This window comes from Scyliorhinus torazame, chromosome 1, assembly GCF_047496885.1.
Source record: "Scyliorhinus torazame isolate Kashiwa2021f chromosome 1, sScyTor2.1, whole genome shotgun sequence".
Lineage (NCBI taxonomy): Eukaryota > Metazoa > Chordata > Chondrichthyes > Carcharhiniformes > Scyliorhinidae > Scyliorhinus > Scyliorhinus torazame.
In genome coordinates this window covers 290,879,004-290,901,431 of record NC_092707.1, presented here as the reverse complement: position 1 = coordinate 290,901,431, position 22,428 = coordinate 290,879,004, and the positions used below count along the sequence as shown (strand labels likewise).

The following is a 22,428-nucleotide window of genomic DNA, read 5'->3' as shown; positions in this document are numbered from 1 at the left end:
GGTCTCCTACTTTGCGGAAGAACATTCTTGCTATTGAGGGTGTCCAGCGAAGGTTCACCAGACTAGTTCCCAGGATGGCAGGATTGGGCAGCACGATGGCGCAGTGGGTTAGCACTGCAGACTCACGGCGCTGAGGTCCCAGGTTCGATCCCGGCTCTGGGTCATTATCCGTGTGGAGTTTGCACATTCTCCCCGTGATTGCGTGGGTTTCGCCCCCACAACCCAAAAATGTGCAGGGTAGGTGGATTGGCCACGCTAAATTGCCCCTTAATTGGAAAAATGAATTGGGTACTCTAAATTTATTTTTTAAAAGGATGGCAGGATTGACATTTGAAGAAAGGCTGGATCAACTGGGCTTGTACTCACTGGAGTTAGAGACGGAATCACATAGAAACATATCATAGAATTTACAGTGCAGGAGGGGGCCATTTGGCCCATCGAGCCCGCACTGGCCCTTAGGAAAGAGCACCCCATTTAAGCCCACACCTCCACCCTATCCCCGTAACCCAGCAACCCCACCTAACCTTTTTGACACAAAGGGCAATTTATCATCGCCAATCCACCGAAACTGCACATCTTTGGACTGTGGGAGGAAACCGGAGCACCCGGAGGAAACCCACGCACACACATGGAGAACGTGCAGACTCCACACAGACAGTGACCCAAGCCGGGAATCGAACCTGGAACCCTGGAGCTGTGAGGCAATTTTGCTAACCACTGTGCTACCGTGCTGCCCCACTGTGCTACCGTGCTGCCCTGGTGGGACTGGACAGGCACATCCAGAACTAGGGGTCACAGTCTAAGAACAAGGGGTAAGCCATTCAGGACTGAGATGAGGAAGAACTTCTTCTCTCAGAGTTGTGAACTTGTGGAATTCTCTCCCACAGAAAGCTGTTGGGGCCAGTTCATTGGATATATTCAAGAGGGAACTGAACGTGGCCCTTGCAGCAAAAGGGATCAAGGGGTATGGAGAGAAAGCGGGAGTGGGATACTAAATTTGAATGATCAGCCATGATCATATTGAATGGTGGTGCAGGTTCAAAGGGCCAAATGGCCTCCTCCTGCACATATTTTCTATGTATATATGCAAGAACACTTGCCTCACCACATTTCAGGTGTAGACTTCCCCAATGGTACAGCTCCTACTTTGCCCCCATGCTGGTGCCAGTGCCCACGAAACTGAAGCCACTTCTCCCACACCAGTCTCTGAACCCATTATTCACTCTAATCTTATTTGCCCGGTGCCAATTTGAATGAAAATCGCTTATTGTCACAAGTAGGCTTCAAATGAAGTTACTGTGAAAAGCCCCTAGTCGCCACATTCCACTGCCTGTTCGGGGAGGCTGGTACGGGAATTGAACCGTGCTGCTGGCCTGCCTTCGTCTGCTTTCAAAGCCAGTGATTTAGCCCTGTGCTAAACCAGCCCCTGGCTGGCTTGCACATGGCTCAGCAAGTACAGATTATTGGTACCTATATAAATCATAATGATTGGATCCACTTCCACTGCAAGTTCCTCTCCAGCCCTGAGCAGACCTCCTGAACCCTGGCAGCGGATAGGCAACACAGCCTTCTGGAGTCTCGCTCTTTGCTGGAGACAACAATGTCAATTCCCCTCAATATACTGTCCACTACTACCACTGCATTCCTATTTACTCCCCCCTGCTTGAATAGCTCCTTAAACCATGGTGCCTTGGCTAGTCTGTTCATCCACCTTGCCAGCCTCGCTTTTGTCCGCACAGGTCGTGAGCCCCTTAAACCTGTTTGACCATTGCAAACACTGAAGCAGCTCCACTACTGTCTGCGCAATCCCTTTACCTGTCCCACTCATGGTCACATCTTCTGTCCCTCATGGCTGAGCAAAACAATGACCCTATTCTAAGAGGCGTGATCATCGTGCAGCTTAGATGGAGTGGCCATGTTAAATTACCCCTCAGTGTCCAACGGTTAAGTGGCGTTACAGGAATAGGGCAGGGGATTGGGCCTGGATAGGCTGCTCTATCGGAGGGTCAGTGAGGACTCGATGGGCTGAATGGCCTACTTCTGCACGGTAGGGATCCTATGATTCTTTCCTCCGTGCACCAAATTCACACTAGAACCTAATTTACTATTCGCTCAAATAGGTGTTAATTACTAGAAAGCTGAGCCAGCTGGTGAATTTACGGAGCACGATATAGGTAGAGAGGATGCAAACCCACATGCAGAAAGGAGCACACAGACACCAGACTACGCCTGACTAAGAGACGAGATTGAAAGAGGAGTTGAAATCTCTGGACTATTACCTGATTGGCATAGGCTCAATAAAGATTACAGAGATGAATGCGTGGCTCAAAGATTGGTGTGGCTCCCACTTTCCCCAGTACTGGTGTCAATGCCCCATAATCAATGTATTTTGATAAAGGCCTCGGTGCCTTCCCCGCCTGCATGCTCCCTCTCCCTTTGGCCAGCTCCTCCAACCCAATCGGGGCCCCTAATCCCGCCACCAGTTCCTCCTCCACTTTTGGGAACTTCAGTTGGTCCAGAAAGCGGCCCATCCCTCACTCCTCCAGTGGGGGCTCGGACCAATACAGTTCCTCATAAAAGTCCCTGAAGACCCCATTGATGCCAACCCCACTCCGCACTCTTTCCCCCCCCCTCAATCCTTAACACCCCCAATCTCCCTAACTGCGCCCCGCTTCCGAAGCTGATGCGCCAGCATAGAACATAGAACGATACAGCGCAGTACAGGCCCTTCGGCCCACGATGTTGCACCGAAACAAAAGCCATCTAACCTACACTATGCCATTATCATCCATATGTTTATCCATTAAACTTTTAAATGCCCTCAATGTTGGCGAATTCACTACTGTTGCAGGTAGGGCATTCCACGGCCTCACTACTCTTTGCGTAAAGAACCTACCTCTGACCTCTGTCCTATATCTATTACCCCTCAGTTTAAAGCTATGTCGCCTCGTGCCAGCCATTTCCATCCGACTTGCCTTTTCCCCATATTCATAAATCGCCGCCTGGGCCTTTCTCCACTGCGCCTCCGCCTTCCTGGTGGTCAACAGGTCGAATTCGGCCTGGAGGCTACGCCTCTCCTTCAACAGTCCCTCCTCCGACACCTTCGCATACCTCCTGTCTACCCTCACCATCTCCCCCACCAGCCTCTCCCTCTCCTCTCTCCTCTCCTTGTGGGCCCTAATGGAGATCAGCTCTCCTCGAACCACCGCCTTCAGCGCCTCCCAGACCATCCCCACTCGGACCTCCCCGTTATTGTTGGCCTCCAGGTATCTCTTTATGCTTCTTCGGACCCGCTCGCTCACCTACTCGTCCGCCAACAGCCCCACCTCCAAGCGCCACAACGGGCGCTGGTCCCTCTCCTCCCCCGCCTCCAGGTCTACCCAATGCGGGGCGTGATCTGAAATGGCTATCGCCGAGTACTCGGTATCCTCTACTTTCGCAATCAGCGTCCTGCTCATAACAAAAAAGTCAATCCAGGAATAAGCCTTATGAACATGCGAGAAGAATGAAAATTCCCGAGCCCCTGGCCTTGCAAATCTCCATGGGTCCACCCCTCCCATCTGGTCCATAAACCCCCTCAGCACTTTAGCCGCCGCCGGCCTCCTACCCGTCCTAGACCTGGAGCAATCCAGTGCCGGATCCAACACCATGTTAAAGTCTCTCTCACCCCCCCCATTACCAGGCCCCCCACTTCCAAGTCCGGGATCCGATCCAACATGCGCCGCATAAAACCCGCATCGTCCCAGTTCGGGGCGTACACGTTGACCAGCACCACCCTTTCCCCTTGCAGCTTACCACTTACCATTACGTACCTGCCACCATTGTCTGTCACATTGGGGCAGCACGGTAGCATTGTGGATAGCACAATTGCTTCACAGCTCCAGGGTCCCAGGTTCAATTCCGGCTTGGGTCACTGTCTGTGCGGAGTCTGCACATCCTCCCCGTGTGTGCGTGGGTTTCCTCCGGGTGCTCCGGTTTCCTCCCACAGTCCAAAGATGTGCAGGTTAGGTGGATTGGCCATGATAAATTGCCCTTAGTGTCCAAAATTGCCCTTAGTGTTGGGTGGGGTTACTGGGTTATGGGGATAGGGTGGAGGTGTTGACTTTGGGTAGGGTGCTCTTTCCAAGAGCCGGTGCAGACTCGATGGGCTGAATGGCCTCCTTCTGCACTGTAAATTCTATGATAATCTATGACAATGCTCTACGCCTCGAACGACACCCTCTTTCCCACCAAGATCGCCACCCCCCCGAATTTTGGCATCCAGCCCCGAATGAAACACCTGGCCTACCCGCCCCCTCCTCAATCTTACCTGGTCTGCCACCTTCAGGTGTGTCTCCTGGAGCATGACCACATCCGCCTTCAGCCGTTTCAGGTGTGCGAACACCCGGGCCCACTTAACTGGCCCGTTCAGCCCCCTTACGTTCCAGGTTATCAGCCGGATCAGGGGGCTGCCCGCCCCCCTCCCCTGCCGACCCCTCCTCGGCCAGCCACGCGCCCGCGCCCCACGCCCGGCCCGTTCCCCACGGCGGCAGACCCCCGTCCCAACACCCTCTACTCGCTCCAGCTCCCCCTTGACCATACCAGCAGCAACCCGGTCCCCCCCCCCCCCCCCCCCCCCCCCCCCCCCCCCCCCAACCCCAGCTAGGCCTCCTCCTAGCTGCATTGCTCCCCCCATTGCACTCCCGCAAGTCAGCTAACTCCTGCTGACCCCGGCCGCTCCCGCCACTCCTTCGACTTCTCCCATTGTGGGACTTCCCCCTCCCCCTCCATTACCCACCAGCAGGCTCTCCGCCTCCCCCTTCCATCCCCCCCCCTTCCATCCCCGCGCTTCCCCGCCCAGGCGCCGCACCCTCCAGCCTTCAGCACTGGAAAAAGCCCGCGCTTTCCACCTGTCCGGCCCGGCCTCCTCTGTCGCAGCTCCTTTTACAAGCCCAGTCCCCTCACCCCCGACTCGGACCTCACCCTCCCCCGCGGGGCCCCATCCCCCCTACCGGCCATCCACCCCCTACTCCGTTTACTTGCCCCCCTCCAAGAGCCCACCCGACAGACCCAACGAAAACAGTGCCCAACCCACCCTAACCACTCACACCGAACCAAAACTGAACAAGAACAAAGAACCCCCCCTCAAAATATAACACAACAACAGCAATCCCCGACCATCCCTACCCCCGACCCCCCACCCGACCCTCAGTTTGTGTCCAGCTTCTCGGCCTGAACAAAGGCCCTCAACTCCTCTGCGGACTCAAAATAATGGTGCCGGTCCTTGTAGGTGACCCACAGACGCGCCGGCTGCAGCATGCCAAACTCCACCCCCTTCCTGTGCAGCACCGCCTTCGCCCTGTTGTACCCGGTCCTCCTCTTCGCCACCTCCGCGCTCCAGTCCTGATATACTCGAAACTCCGCACTCTCCCACCTGCTGCTCCTCTCCTTCTTGGCCCACCTGAGTACGCACTCCCGATCAGCGAACTGATGAAACCGCACCAACACCGCCCGCGGCGACTCGTTAGCCTTGGGCCTCCTCGCCAGCACTCTATGGGCCCCTTCCAGCTCCAGGGGCCCCTGAAAGGACCCCGCTCCCATCAGCGAGTTTAACATGGTGACCACATAGGCCCCCACGTCCGACCCCTCCAGCCCCTCCGGGAGGCCCAGGATCCGCAGATTCTTCTGCCTCGACCGATTCTCCAACTCCTCGAACCGCTCCTGCCATTTCTTGTGGAGCGCCTTGTGCGCCTCCACCTTTACCGCTAGGCCCAAGATCTCGTCCTCGTTATCTGAGATCTTTTGTCGGACCTCACGGATCGCCACCCCCTGGGCCATCTGGGTCTCCAGCAGCTTATCAATAGAAGCCTTCATCAGCTCCAGCAGGTCCACTTTGAGCTCCCTGAAGCAGCGCTGGATAATCTCCTGCTGCTCCTGCGCCCATTGCATCCACGCTGCCTGGTCCCCATCCGCCACCATCTTGCTCTTCTTCCCTCGCACTTTCTTTGGCTTCACCACCCCTTTTTTAGTCGCCCCGCTCCTGGTCCAAGCCATACACTGTCAGGGGAATGTTGCAGTCTTCTTCCCACACCGGGAAATGTCGAAAGAATGCCATTGGGGGCCCTGAAAAGAGCCCAAAAGTCCATTCCAAGCGGGAGCTGCCGAACGTGCGCCTGAACTCTGCATAGCCGCAACCGGAAGTCCCATTTTGGATATTGTTGAGAGAAATGTCCTTTCAGAGGACAACAGCAGCAGTCAAATTCCTAGCACCACGGTTGGCTCTACTGCACAGGAGAGGAGCATAAGGCATAGAAATACAACAGTCATAGGGGATTCAATTGTATGGGGAACAGATAAACTTTTCTGTGGTTGCAAAAGAGACTCCAGGATGGTATGTTGCCTAACGTTGCAACGTTGAGTCTTCAGTCATCCAGACTCAAAACATTTGCTCCCTTCTCTCTCCACAGATGCTTTCAGACCAGCTGTGATTGTCAGTATTTTCTGGTTTCAGTATGTGCAGTAGTTACTTAACATTCCTCAATATGATCAAACCAGTAAAAACTGCTCAAGTGCTTCACTATGAGTCAAAATACGTGCAGGGTTCCGCAAGCCTTTCCTTGCTTTAGCCATAAAACTGTTCCCATGGTTTTGCTTTAAATTCACTCTATCAATCTAGAACAAGTACTGAATCTGAGGTGATGAAATGGTAATCACACATGTTATCTGGTTTGGAAAACTCTTTATTCCTTTTCACACCAACAAAAACAAAGGTCAAGGTACCCAAAATGTTTGATACACACATATTTCAAGGGTTGGGAAACAAGGAACCATAAAGGAAAATATACAGCTAAAGTAAAGCTGAAGTCAGAAAAAAGTACAAAAGGCAGTGTAGAACTGTAAGAAAGCAAAGCAGTTGCCTAGATAACTCAAATGAGCACAGTGAATACAGAAATTAACCAACTTTAAAACAGAATTACCAAATTGACTTTTTAAAAATAAGCAACAGCAAGCAGATCTGCAAGTTAGTTTCTTTTTTAACAGCCAGGACATACACGGTGGGGCTGAATAGCCCCTATCTGTGCTGTAATTTGGCTATGGTTCAATGATATGGGGTGATCCAACAGACTGAATTGTGGATGAGGCAGAGATCTGAATAGTTCCCGAGATGGAATTTCTATCTTCTCCAGCCGATCGTGAGAATGTTTGTCCAGTGCCTCAAAGGGAAGAAGAATAGATCACCAGTGCTCACTTGTTTAGATTCACACATGAAGAATGCTGTCTGAGATAGTATTGGAACCCATCAGCCTTGAAAGAACTGAATTTCAGCAAAAGGCAGCACTTTCAGGACTGGAGCCAAAGAGAATAAGTGAATGGACAAAAAAATAAACAACTTGAGTGAAAAACAATGAAAACATGACCAAACACTGAACCTGTCCCTAGTCATAGTACTCAGTATCAATTGGTCTTTGGAGAGGAAATCAACCCAGGAATTATTTTTTCTAACGGGGAGTGGATTAAAATAAATTGAAGGTTTATCAGCCACAGAGGTGCCAAAGAAGAACCAGGCAACGTGCTTCAATGACTGTCGTCCAGTGGGCTTGACATTGATCGTAGTGAGGTGCTTTAGAGAGTTTGGTCATGAGGCACATCAACTCCATACTCCCAGAATGCCTAGATTCACTGCAATTCGCATACCACCGCAACCACACCAGACACCATCTCCCTTGTCCTACACTCTTCCCTGGAGCATCTCGACATCAAGGACGCCTACATCAGACTCCTATTTATTGACTACAGCTCCGCTTTCAACACCATAATCCCAGCCAAGCTCATATCAAAGCTCCATAACCTAGGACTTGGCTCCTCCCTCTGAAAATGGATTCTCGACTTCCTGAACAATAGACCACAACCAGTGAGGATAAACAACACCTCCTCCACAATAGTCCTCAATACTGGGGCTCAATACAAGGCTGCGTACTTACCCCCTACACACACATGACTGCGTGGCAAAATTTGGCTCCAACTCCATCTATACGTTTGCTGACAACACAGCTGTCATGGGTCGGATCTCATAAAACGATGAGTTTTACAGGAGGGAGATAGAGAACCCAGTGGAGCGGTGTAATAACAACAATCTCTCCCTCAATGTCAGCAAAACTAAAGAGCTGGTCATTACTTCAGTAAGCAAAGTATTGTACACACCCCAGTCTGCATCAACGGGGCTGAGGTGGAGGTGGCTGACAGCTTCTAATTCTTAGGTGTGCACATCACCAACAATCTGTCCTGGTCCACCCACGCCGACGCTACGGCCAAGAAAGTACAACAGCGCCTATACTTCCTCAGGAAACTAAGGAAATTCAGCATGTCCACATTAACTCTTATCAACTTTTACAGGGTGCATCTTAGAAAGCATCCTCTCTGGCTGCATCACAGCCTGGTGTGGCAACTGCAAAGCCCAAGTCTGTAAGAAACCACAGAGAGTCGTGAACACCACCCAGTCCATCACACAAACCCGTCTCCCATCCAATGACTCTGTCTATACCTCCCACTGCCTGGAAAAGCGGGGCAGCATAATCAAAGTCCCCTCTCACCCAACTTATTCACTCTTCCAACTTCTTCCATCGGGCAAGAGATACAAAAGACTGAGGACACGCACAAACAGATTCAAAAACAGCTTCATCCCAGACTCCTAAACGACTCTCTTATGGACTGATCGGATCTCTTCACACATCTTTTTTACCGAGTAGTACTACACTCCTGTATGCTTCACCCGATGCCTGTGTATTTACATTGTGTATTTTATGTTTTCCCTATTATGTTTTTTTTTTCATGTACAGAATGATCTGTCTGAGCTGCACGCAGAACAATACCTTTTCACTGCACCTCGGTACATGTGACAACAAACAAATCCAATCCAATTACTCTAAAGAGTGTATGATTTCTACTGAGAATTCAGGGAGGAGCAGGAGCACAGAGCAAGGTTATTATTGCTGCTGCAAAATACCTTTGATATAAACACAAAAACTTTAATATCTTCAGTACAAATGTAAATATTAACATTAAAAATCCTATTGAGCAGTCCAAGGGCGACCCATATCTTTCAACTTTAATATAGTCAGGCAAGGATTAATGGTCAATAAAGTCACAGTTGTCAAGGAAATTTGTACATTCTCTACATAGCTCTCATGTGTGTTAATCGACAGGACAAAACTGCCTCCATCTAAAATTATCTGTACCATAAGGTATTGGGGTTTGAAGCTTTGAAGCATGATCTAACTCTAAGGTAGAGAGCAGAAATTCAATGCCTGTTTAAATAAAAAATATTTAAATAAAGATTTCACAGTAGAAAGTGTTTTGTATTAAATATACAGCATGTGCACAGTTACTAAAATGAAAACTAACCAACACATTTCCCGTGAGTCCTTCCAGAAGATCCAAGAGTTTTCGGCCATCTCGGAGATCAGTAAACAGATCCTTGATTGGTATCTTTCCTCCCTGCAACAGAAACTCAGTTCAGAAAATTCCCATTTTTAAACAACATGCTGCAGAGTCACTGTTTGAAATAGTCTTCAAGGCTTGCATTCATCAATGTCCATATCACAGCTGCATCTCAGAGGAAATATGTAGGTTCATTTACACATGTTTTCATTGATGAAAGCAGATTTTTAAATGACTGGGCAAAGCCGTTTCTAAATGCAGGGTCAAGTGAAGTTCTTAACAAAAATAATGAACAAACAAAAATATCTTTTCTCACCCCCACTTTATTTAGAATTGAGACATAATATTCCCAGCATCCTGTAAAGTATTATTATGGAAACAGCCTGACAAGTGCACAAGCAGAAGGAGCCGTGATAACTGAGCAAGTCCTCTTTGCCACTGTTGACCGTAGTCATTTCCAGGGTGAAAACTCACTTTTCAAAGCAGGTCTTTGATTTGGCAAATTCCTGTTAGCATAAAGTTAATGATTTGCACTAAAACATTAAAAATTAATCCTATAGTTTATTTCAATTCAGCCAGCTGGTTGACAGAGCAACGGTGTAACAGTCATTCCAGAACCTGACGGCATTTCCCCAACAGCTCAGGAAATTCACTGGTTTAGTGTCCAGTTTGTGCTGAGTAAATTGATCACAATGAGCCAGCGTCAAGCCTAATTTCACTGACCTAGTATGTGGTACCTGCCCAATTTTCCTGCACTGCCTGCTGCCTAACTTCACTTCTCATTTTCGATTGTTTTACTACATTGAAGATACGCATAAATACAACTGGTTACTCTCATCAAATAAAACATCAAGGGCATTGGCTACTACATTAAATACATTATATTCACATCTTTTAACTTTTCATTGTCTATACCCAGCAGAGATTTGAAATTAAGCACTTTTTTTTATTTTTTATGTTTTTATTCTCCATTTTCACATTTTCCTTCAAAATTTACACCCCACCCATAAACAGTAACAAATACAAAATCAATCCCATTAACAATACCAACGATCCCATCCTGCCACCACCCTGAACAACGGCCCACCTGTCAATATATGCATCAATAAAACTAACCCTCCCACGATGGCAACAAAAAAACAAAGGAGAAAAAGGAGTCCGGGACCGCTCATGGTCACCATTGACCTATAGAGTCCACTCTCCTCCTCCTCCCCCCCCCCCCCCCCCTCCCATCACTTCCCTTGTCCAAATATATACAACATTGGCTCCTTTAGCCCATACACCCGCACGCAGTGAAACAAAAAAGAAGAAAATACAGTCATGAGGTTACATCAGCACATGGCCATTTCTCAATTTCTCAGTTCTGCCACAGTCCTTCTGCCTTCGCAAACTCCTCCGCTGCTTCCGCCGTTCCAAAATAAAAGTCCCTGAGCTTATAAGTCACCCTCAGCTTCGCTGGATATACAATGCCGCACTGCACCTTGCTAATGTACAGTGCCCTCTTCACCCGGCTGAAGGCAGCCCACCTCCTCACCAGCTCCACCGTAAAGTCCTGGTATACACGTATACCAGCTCCAGCCCACTGCACCACCCGCTTCTGCTTGGCCCAGCTCAGGACCTTCTCCTTCACACTGTACCTACGGAAGCACAGAGTCACTAACCTTGGCGGCTCACTCGCCTTTGGTACAGGCCTCCACGCCCGATGAGCCCGATCCAGTTCATATCGGGAGGGATCCTCCCCCTCCCCCAATAGTTTCGCCAGCATCGCGGCAAAATACTCAGTCGGCCTCGGTCCTTCAACTCCTTCGGGCAGTCCCACAATCCTCAAATTCTGTCGCCTGGATCTGTTTTCCAGGTCTTCCATTTTTCCTCGCAGATCCTTGTTAATGTCCATCACCTTCCGCGTCATCTTCCCCATCGAGGCAAGTTGATCACTGTGCTGTAATAACGTCTCCTCCACTTCCTTCAGCGCCTCTCCTTGCTCTCGCACCTCCGCCACTGCACTCGCCACCGCCTTCGTCACCGGGGAAATCGCCTCCTCCACCAGCACACTCAAAACCTTTCATCTCCTTCCTCATTGTCTCCATGTATTTTGTAAACTGCCTTTCGAATTCCGCAGCCATCACCGAAGTTATTTCTGCAGCCGTAAGCAATGCGGCCTCCCCTGGTGCTCTAGCCTCCATTTTCCTTGGTGACCTTTCCACTCCCCGACGGACCTTCAGCTGTTTTCCTTACGGACGTTCTTTTGCTCACCCTCGACATTTTTCTTCACTGTGCCTTCACTCTGCCACCTCGGTGCCTTCTCCCTGCTTTTGTTGCCTCCGTGGACCCTGGGACCGGGCTTAAAGCCCCGAAAATGCCGTTCCCGAACGGGAGCCCTCCATTGTGCGGCTGCCTCCCGCCCGCCGTCACCGGAACAAAATTAAGCACTTTAGTTTTAGTACTCAGCTTGGGCCGGAGCCAAACCAGACCAATGAGATGCCAAGTTTAGTGTGAGTTGCCCAGTTAGTGGATCTTACATGCAGCAACAGTCAGAGTACGAAAAGCATTCTCATGGGAAGTTGGGGGGGGGGGGGGGGGGGGGGTGGAAAGAGGAAACTCCAAATTTCTCATTTTTGGGGGTGGAGTCCAGATGATAACAGCACTGATGTATTCCGAGCTGACTAACTAGAGGCATACAGAGAATGACCACTCGTGGAACCACACCCGACACTTCCAAGAGCAACAGATGAAAACAAGAAACGGCCCAATCAGTGACACATGAAAACAAGAAATGGACTTCCGGTTGCGGCGATGACCAGCTAAGCCGCACCTTTCGGCGGCTCCAGCTCGAACGGACCTTCGGGCTCTTTTAAGAACCCCAACGGGGAATTTTTTCGGGACGAAACCGGGTGTGGGGTGAGGCAACAGGGAGTCCCCCCCAGCGGAAAAGAAAAATATCGGCGGCGGCGGCCAGATCTCGAAGAATCCTCGAGGGCAGTGGCAGAAGGAAGAAAGGAGCAAGATGGCAGCGGAGGGAGCCCAGGCAACATGGGGACCGGACCAGGATGAATTCTTAAGACGGTGTGTGGAGCTGCTAAAAAAGGAGGTGCTGGCCCCGATGCTACAAGCAATTGAGGGGCTTAAGGAGACACAAAAGGCCCAGGAGATAGAGCTCCGTGTGGTGGAGCAGAAGGTGACTGACAACGAGGACGAGATCCTGGGCCTAGCGGTCAAAATGCAGACGCACGAGGCGCTCCATAAGAAGTGCACCGAAAGGATTGAAGTCCTAGAAAACAGATCACGGAGAAAGAACCTCCGGATCCTGGGTCTCCCCGAGGGAGTGGAAGGAGCTGACGGTGGGGCTTACGTGAGCACGATGCTATGCTCGCTAATGGGAGCTGAGGCCCCCTCGAGCCCCTTGGAAGTGGAAGGGGCCCATCGGGTCCCTGCGAGGAGACCAAAGGCTGGAGAACCACCTAGGGCGATGGTCGTGCGATTTCACCGCTTCAATGACAGAGAGGTGGTTCTGAGATGGGCCAAGAAGGTACGAAGTAGTAGATGGGAGAATGCGGTGATACGAGTGTATCAGGATTGGAGTGCGGAGGTGGCGAGAAGGAGGGCGAGCTTCAATCGAGCCAAGGAGGTGCTGCACAAGAAGAAAGTGAAGTTCGGAATGTTGCAGCCGGCGCGACTGTGGGTCACGCACCAGGAGAGGCATCACTACTTCGAAACGGCGGAAGAAGCATGGACCTTCATTAAAAACGAGAAACTGGATCAGAACTGAGGAACTGATGTTGGAGGGGAAACGATGTATATAGAGACGTAAATTGGGGAAGGGGGGGGGACATTGAGAAATGTGGGCGCCGGTGGGGGGGGGGGGGGGGGGGGGGAAGAACAGACACAGGCGGGGGATGGGGAATGGGGCGGCAGAGGGAGCTGCGCCATGAGGGGCGGGACGGCTCTACAGAACGCGGGGTTTCTTTTTCTCGTTCCCGCGTCAGAAAGATGATGGCGGGAAGATAGGCGCAAGGTGGATGGGAGTTCCTCACACGGGGGAGTCAAGGAGAGAGCGGGAGAAGCCGGGGTCAGTTGAAGTCAGCTGACTTTCGGAAGCAATATGGGGGGAGTAACCATGCTAGATGGGGGTCTAGCCGGGGGGGGGGGGGGGGGGGGGGGGGGGGGGGGATAACTGGGTTGCTGCAGCGGAGATCGAAAGGGAACTGGTAAAAGAAAAGGTGGGCGGGGCAGGAATGCGCCGCCTGGGGGACGGATGGGTGCGCGGAACCGGGACGTGGGACTGGCCCAGAGAGGGTGATGGCTAGTCAACAGGGGAGGGGGGCGGGCAGCCCCCCCAGTCCGGCTGATCACGTGGAACGTGAGAGGCCTAAATAGGCCGATTAAGAGGGCCCGAGTGTTCGTGCACTTAAAAGGACTGAAGGCAGACGTGGCCATGCTCCAAGAGACGCACCTGAAGGTAGCGGACCAGGTTAGGTTAAGGAAAGGATGGGTGGGACAGGTGTTCCACTCAGGGCTGGACGCAAAGAATAGAGGGGTGGCCATATTGGTGGGGAAACGGGTGTCGTTCGAGGCTAGGAACATTGTAGCGGACAGCGGTGGCAGATATGTGATGGTGAGTGGCAGACTGCAGGGAATGGAGGTCGTGTTGGTTAATGTATATGCCCCGAATTGGGATGATGCGGGATTTATGAAGCGGATGCTGGGACGTATCCCGGACCTGGAGGTAGGAAACTTGGTAATGTGGGGGGGCCTTCAACACCGTGCTGGACCCAGGGTTAGATAGATCTAGATCTAGGACCGGAAGAAGGCCGGCAGCGGCCAAGGTGCTTAGGGGGTTTATGGACCAAACGGGGGGAGTGGATCCATGGCGATTTGTTAGGCCGCTGGCCAAAGAGTTCTCCTTTTTCTCCCATGTCCATAAGGTATACTCCCAGATAGATTTCTTCGTTTTGGGAAGGTCACTGATTTTGAGGGTGGAAAGAACTGAGTACTCAGCCATAGCTGTTTCAGACCATGCCCCACACTGGGTGGATCTGAAACTATGAGAGGAGAGGGAGCAGCGTCCACTCTGGCGACTGGATGTGGGATTATTGGCGGATGAGGGAGTCTGCGGAAGGGTGCGGGGATGGATCGAAAGGTACCTGGAGGCCAACGACGATGGGGAGGTCCGAGTGGGGGTAGTATGGGAAGCACTGAAGGCGGTGGTCAGGGGAGAGTTGATCTCCATCAGGGCTCACAAGGGGAAAACAGAGGCCAAAGAAAGGGAAAGATTACTGGGGGAGATTCTGAAGGTAGATAAAAAATATGCAGAGGCCCCGGATGAAGGACTATACAGGGAGAGGCGACGACTCCAGGCGGAGTTCGACCTGCTGACCACAGGGAGGGCAGAGGCACAGTGGAGAAAGGCACAGGGGATGAGATATGAATATGGGGAAAAGGCGAGTCGCCTGTTGGCCCACCAGCTTCGAAAGAGGACAGCAGCGAGGGAGATAGGGGGAGTTAGGGATGAAACGGGAGCCACGGTGCGGAGAGCAGGGAAGATAAATGAGGTGTTTAAGACCTTTTACGAGAGGTTATATAGGTCCCAACCCCCGGAGGGAAAAGAGGGGATGCAGCAGCTTCTGGACCAACTAAGGTTCCCGAAGGTGAAGGAGCAGGAGGTGGAGGGCCTGGAGGCGCCAATTGGGGTGGATGAGGTGACCAAAGGGCTGGGGAACATGCAGGCAGGGAAGGCCCCGTGACCAGATGGGTTCCCGGTGGAATTCCATAGAAAATATGTGGACTTGTTGGCCCCGCTGCTGGTAAGAACCTTTAACGAGGCCAGAGAAGGGGATATGGTCCCTACCCCTGACAATGTCGGAGGCGACGATATCACTAATCTTGAAGCGAGATAAAGACCCGCTGCAATGCGGGTTCTATAGGCCTATCTCACCCCTAAATGGGGACGCCAAGTTGCTGGCAAAGGTGCTGGCAACGAGGATAGAGGATTGTGTCCCGGGGGTGGTGCGCGAAGACCAGACAGGGTTCGTAAAGGGGAGACAATTGAATGTCAACGTGCAACGGCTATTGGGGGTGATAATGATGCCCCCAGCAGAGGGGGAGGCAGAGATAGTGGCGGCAATGGATGCAGAGAAGGCATTTGATAGGGTAGAGTGGGAGTATCTATGGGAGGTGCTGAGGAGGTTCGGGTTCGGGGAGGGGTTTGTTAGCTGGGTTAAACTCCTCTATGGGGCCCCAATGGCAAGTGTAGTCACAAATCGGCAAAGGTCGGAGTATTTTCGACTACACAGGGGAACAAGACAGGGATGCCCGCTGTCCCCATTATGTTCGCGCTGGCAATTGAACCACTGGCCATAGCGCTGAGAGACTCCAGGAAATGGAGAGGGGTGGTTAGAGGAGGAGAGGAACACCGAGTGTCACTCTACGCAGATGACCTACTGCTGCATGTGGCGGATCCAGTGGGGGGGATGACAGAGGTCATGCAGATATTGAGGGAGTTTGGAGATTTCTCGGGATATAGGCTTAACATGGGGAAGAGTGAGCTTTTTGTGATACACCCAGGGGACCAGAGTAGAGGGATAGATGGACTGCCACTAAGGAGAGTGGAAAGAAACTTCCGATACCTGTGGATTCAGATAGCCAGGAGCTGGGGAACCTTACACAGACTCAATCTGACTCGGCTGGTGGAACAAATGGAAGAGGATTTCAAAAGGTGGGACATGCAGCCGCTGTCACCGGCGGGCAAAGTGCAGGCGATTAAGATGATGGTCCTCCCGAGGTTCCTATTTGTGTTCCAATGTCTCCCTATATTGATCACTAAGGCCTTTTTCAAAAAAAATAGATAGGAGCATCATGAGCTTCGTGTGGGCAGGGAAGGCCCCGAGGGTAAGGAGGGGGTTCCTACAACGTAGCAGAGACAGAGGGGGACTGGCGGTGCCGAATTTGGGCGACTACTATTGGGCCGCCAACGTGGCGATGATCTGTAAGTGGATGATAGAGGGAGAGGGAGCGGCGTGGAAAAGGTTGGAGATGGTGTCCTGCAAAGGAACGAGCTTAAAAGCGCTGGTGACGGCGCCATTACCGCTCTCCCCGAAAAGGTTTACCACGAACCCAGTGGTGGCGGCAACATTAAGTATCTGGGGGCAATGGAGGCGACAGAGGGGTGTGCTGGGAGCCTCGGTGTGGTCCCCGATCAGGAACAACCATAGGTTTGCCCCAGGGAGGCTGGACGGAGGATTCCAGAGCTGGCACCGGGCAGGAATCAGGAGAGTGGGAGACTTATTTATAGATGGGACGTTTGCGAGTTTGGGAGCGCTAGAGGAAAAGTATGAGCTGCCCCCGGGGAATATCTTTAGGTATATGCAGGTGAGAGCGTTCACGAGACAACAGGTGAGGGAATTTCCGCTGCTCCCGACACAAGGGATCCAGGACAGGGTGCTTTCGGGGGTGTGGGTCGGGGAGGGCAAAGTGTCCGAAATATACCGGGAGATGAGAGAAGAGGGGGAGGAGCTGGTAGACGAACTGAAGGGAAAATGGGAAGAGGAGCTCGGGGAGGAGATTGAGGAGGGTTTGTGGGCTGATGCCCCAAGTAGGGTAAATTCCTCTTCCTCGTGTGCCAGGCTTAGCCTGATCCAATTTAAGGTGCTGCATAGAGCACACATAACGGGAGCGAGGTTGAGCAGGTTCTTGGGAGTGGAGGACAAGTGCTGGAGGTGCGGGGGAAGCTCGGCGAACCACACACATATGTTTTGGTCGTGTCCGGCACTGGAGGGGTATTGGAGGGGAGTGGCGGGAGTGATCTCGAAGATGGTGAAGGTCCGGGTCAAGCCAAGCTGGTGGTTAGCTATATTTGGGGTAGCGGATGAGCCGGGAGTGCAGGAGGCGAAAGAGGCCGATATTGTGGCCTTTGTGACCCTAGTAGCCCGGCGTAGGATTTTACTCATGTGGAAGGAAGCGAAACCCCCCGGCGTGGAGGCCTGGATAAACGATATGGCGGGGTTCATAAAACTGGAGCGGATGAAGTTTGTGCTGAGAGGATCGGCTCAAGGGTTCACCAGGCGGTGGCAACCATTCCTCGACTATCTAGCGGAACGTTAGGGGGAAGATAGATAGCCAACAGCAGCAGCCCGAGGGGGGGGGGGGGGGGGGGGGGGGGGGTAAAGTGTTTGTGTTCCAGATGGGGAGAGGGGGTGGGGAGCATTACTTTGTGTTATTTGGTTAGTTTACTATATTATTTAAACAATGTTATATATCAGTTATCACGTTACCATTTTTGTTGATATGTAAGGGGAAAAATTGTGTTTGAAAACTTTAATAAAATATATTTTTTTTAAAAAGAAAACAAAAAATGGCCCAATCAGTGACAGATGTAAACAAGAAATGGCCCAATCAGTAAGCAAATTACAGTAAATAAAGATCACTAAAATCTTTTAAAAATTAAGACTGATGGAAAAAAGGTATCTGCATTACATTCTCTTTTAGTTCTCCCAAAACATTATTTTTTCTAACACTTTGTGTCTAATACGTTAGAATGAATAACTTGTATGTTTGCAAAAGAAAGCAATAATTACTTTTAAAAGAGCAAAATCACAATTGGAAATATTAGCAAACACTACACTACATTAGACCAGAAAACTTATTTCCTCTGAATACACTGTGCTATCTCGAGACATATCCAAGCATCTGAACCTCTTGTGTGCATAGAGAATGTTGCATGTGATGAGTGAACCACTGCACTATGTGGTTGTGTTGAAAGTGGTTGCTCTTTTAAACTGTGCTGTTTGTGATTAAACTATCAAAACCATAGACTGAAATTAAATTATGCACTCTTGAGAGGATGCAACTAAATATAAGCAGACATTGATATAATTCAGAAAACTCCACAAAATACCAATTTAATTATTTTTGGAAAAGACCTAAATGCGACATCCGCCAGTGGCAGGTAACACAGGCAACTGTCACAGCCCTCGGCTGAAATTCTAAAATCTGCATGTACACTCTGCCATGTCATTTGCAGCAACTGGATTATGTTGTAAGATTTGTTTTACCCAATCCTCTCTCGGGAAAGCGGTGGCGTAGTGGTATTGTTACTGGACTGGACCTGGGTTCGAAACATACCAAGGCAGGTGATGGAATTTAAACGCAATAAAATATCTGGAATTCAAAGTCTAATGAAACCATGAAACCATTGTCGATTGTCGTAAAAATCCATCTGGTTCACTAATGTCCTTTAGGGAAGGAATTCTGCCGTTCTCACCTGGTCTTGTCTGGCCTACATGTCACTCCAGGCCCACAGCATTGAAACCGGATGGACCACCTGGCATTGGCCCAGGCAGCGGAAACAACAACAGCACCCAGGCCTGTCGACCCTGCAAAGTCCTCAATACTAACATCTGTGGGCTTGCCCCAAAGTTGGCAGAGCTATCTCACAGACAAGTCAAGCAACAGCCTAACATAGTCATTCTCACGGAATCATACCTTACAGCAATGTCCCAGACATTACTGTGACCATTCCTGGGTGTGTCTTGTCTCACTGGCAAGACAGACCCAGCAGAGGTGGCAGCACAGTGGTGTACAGTCAGAACAAGTTGTCCTGGCAGTCCTCGACATCAACTCTGGACCCCATGAAGTCCCATGGCTTCAGGTTAAACATGGGCAAAGAAACCGCCTGCTGATTACCACGTATCATCCACCATCAGCTGATGAATCAGTACACCTCCATGTTGAACGCCACTTGGAGGCCGCACTGAGAGTGGCACGGGCACATAATATACTCTGGGTGGGGAATATCAATGTCCATCACCAAGTGTGACTTGGTAGTACCACCACAGACCAAGCTGGTCAGGTCCCAAAGGACATAGCTGCTAGACTGGAACTGCACAGGTGGAGAGGGAACAAACGAGGGAAAAATATACTTGACCTCACCCTCACTAACCTGCCTGCTGTAGATTCATCTGTCCATGACAGTAACAGTAGAAGTGACCACCACACTTGTGGAGATAAAGTCCCATCTTCACATGGATAATAGCCTCCATTGTGTTGTGTGGCACCACTGCCGTGCTAAAAGGAATAGACTTGGAAAAGATCTGGCAACTCAAGACTGGGCATCCATGAATTGCTGTGGAAAATCATCAGCAGCAGAATTGTACTCAACCACAATCTGCAACCTCATGGCTCGGCATATCCTGCACTCTAACATTACCACCAAGTCAGGGGATCAACCCTGGTTCAATGAAGAGTGCAGAAGAGAAAACCAGGAGCAACACCAGGCATACCGAAAATGAGGTGTCAACCTGATGAAGCTACAATACAGGACTAATTGTGTGCCAAACAGCATAAGAAGCAAGTAATAGACACAACTAAGCAATTCCACAACAAATACATCAGATCTAAGCTCTGCAGTCCTGCAACATCCAAGTACCGAATGGATGATCAATCACAGTCACCTGCGGAGATCCCCAGCCTCACCGATGACATTCTACAGCCAATATGATTCATTCAACATGATATCAAGAAATGGCTGAAGGCACAGGATACTGCAAAGGCGATGCACCCTGACATATTTAGGCAATAGTACTGAAGACTTGTATTCCAAAAATTGCCGCATCCTTAGCCAAGCTGTTCCAGTACAGCTACAACACTGGCATCTACCCGGCAACGTAGAAAATTGCCCAGATACGTCCTGCACACAAGAGCAGGACAAATCCAACCCAGCCAATTACCGCCCTATTAATCTACTCTCCATCATCAACAAGTTTGGAAGCAATGAACAATGCTATCAAGCAGCAGTTACTCAGCAATAACCTGCTCACAAATGTTCAGTTTGGGTTCTGCCAGAGTCACTCATCTCCTGACCTCATTACAGCCTGGGTTCAAAAATGGACAAAAAAGGTGAATGATAGAGATGAGGTGAGAGTGACTGCCCTGGACATCAAGGCAGCATTTGACCAAGTATGGCATGAAGAATCCCTAACAAAACTGGAGTCAGGGGGGAAACTCTCCACTGGTTGGAGTTCAGGAACTGAACTGGACTAGCCATATTATTACTGTGGCTACCAGAGCAGGTCAAAATCTATGAATCCTATGGCGAGCAACTCACCTCCTGACCCCCAAACCTGCCCACCATCTACAGGGCACAAGTCAGGGGTATAATGGAATACTCTCCACTTGCCTGGATGGGTACAGTTCCAACACTCAAGAATCTCGATACCATCCAGGACAAAGCAGCCCACTTGTTTGCTACGCCTTTCACAAACACTCAGAACCCTCCACCACCAATGAACAGTGGCAGCCGCCATCTACAAGATGCACTGCAGGAACTCGCCAAAGTTCCTTCACCAGCACCCTCCAAACTCACGACCACTACCATCTAGAAGGACAAAAGCACCAGATACCTGTTAACCCTCACACCTGGAGATTTCCCTCCAAGTTACTCACCACATATCACTGTCCCTTCACTGTCACTGGGTCAAAATCCTGGAACTCCCTATCAGCACTGTGGGTGTACCTACACAACATGGACTGCAGTGGTTCAAAAAGGCAACTCACCACCACCTTCTGAAAGGCAGCTAGATGGGCAATAAATGCTGGTCTAACCAGCGACCCCCCACATACCGTAAATTATTATTTTTTTTTAAATTAATGACTTACTGATACCATATTTTAAAAATACCTTTTCATGCAAGATGTTGATTACAACATTACGCTCCATTATTTTGTGGATGATCCAGTCAAACAAAATGGAGCAGGAGACATTAGTAAAATCTTCCACGAGTATTCTTCCCAAGGTCGGAGGGTAAAACATGTAAGAGACCATAGAATCCCTGCAGTGCAGAAGGACACCATTCAACCCATCTGGCCTGCACCAACCGTCTGAAAGAGGACGGTACCTAGGCCCACTCCCCACCCTATCTACCTAAACCCATAACCCCACCTAATCTGCACACTAAGGGACAATTTTTAGCATGGCCAATCCACCTAATCTGCACATCTTTAAGCTGTGGGAGGAAACCAGAGCACCCAGAGGAAACCCACGCAGACATGGAGGGAAAGTGCAAACTCCACACAGATAGACGCCCAAGGCAGGAATTCAATTCCGGTCCCTGGCATTGTGAGGCAGCAATGACGATCATTGTGCCATGTCGCCCATCAGGTTCACCCTGGATACCATCAACTTCAGGATTTGGGATCATTGAGACTTGGGAGTCCTAGTTAAAGATTCTCTTAAGCAGGGGGGGGAGGGGTATCGGGGGTGGCAACGGACGGGGATTGAGAGGTTTGGGGACCGATTCGTTGGGAGCAGCTTTCCGAGATTGATGGGGTTGGTGGAGGAATTTGAGTTGCCCGCCGGGAATGGGTTCCGATATTTGCAGGTGAGTGATTATGTCCGGAAGCAGGTACTGTCCTTTCCTCACCTGTCGCCCCAGGGATTACAGGACAATGTGGTGTCAAAAGCAGAGGTAGGTGAGGGTAAAGTGTCAGAAATTTATAAAGAGTTGATGGATTGGGAGGGAGCCCTGATAGGGGTAGTGAAGCGTAAGTGGGAGGAAGAGTTGGGGAGGGAGGTGGAGGCTGGGTGTGGGAGGAAGCTTTGAGGAGGGTGAACTCGCCTCGTCATGTGCAAGGCCTTATACGGTTTAGGGTGGTCCACAGGGCACATATGACTGTGACCAGGATGAGCAAGTTTTTTTTAAGAAGGGGTGGACCATATGTTTTGGGCCTGTCCATAGCTTGGGGGATTCTGGCAGGGGTTTGCCAGCGTTGTGTCAGAGGTCTTGAAGGTGAAGGTGGTCCCGAGTACAGAAGTGGAGATCTTTGGAGTGTCAGAAGACCCGGGGGTCCAGGGGGTGAGAGAGGCCGCCGTCTTGGCCTTTTGTCTCCCTGGTAGCCCGGAGACGGATCTTATTGGAATGGAGGGACTCGGGGTCACCGAAAACGAGTGTGTGGGTGAGTGACATGGCAGAGTTTCTTCAGCTGGAGAAAATAAAGTTCGCCTTGAGAGGGTCAGTGGAA

The 22,428-nt window shown here is 50.6% G+C and overlaps 1 protein-coding gene across 5 annotated transcripts in view; it reads right to left on the bottom strand.

Moving 5' to 3' along the window:
- utrn (utrophin) overlaps positions 1 to 22,428 on the bottom strand; it is a 770,758-nt gene that overhangs the window by 615,515 nt on the left and 132,815 nt on the right. For all 5 annotated transcript variants that reach the window (XM_072507465.1, XM_072507476.1, XM_072507484.1 and 2 more), the window contains exon 4: positions 9,382 to 9,474. In XM_072507465.1, the coding sequence (XP_072363566.1) occupies positions 9,382 to 9,474 (93 nt within the window). The remainder of the gene's footprint in view (positions 1 to 9,381; positions 9,475 to 22,428) is intronic.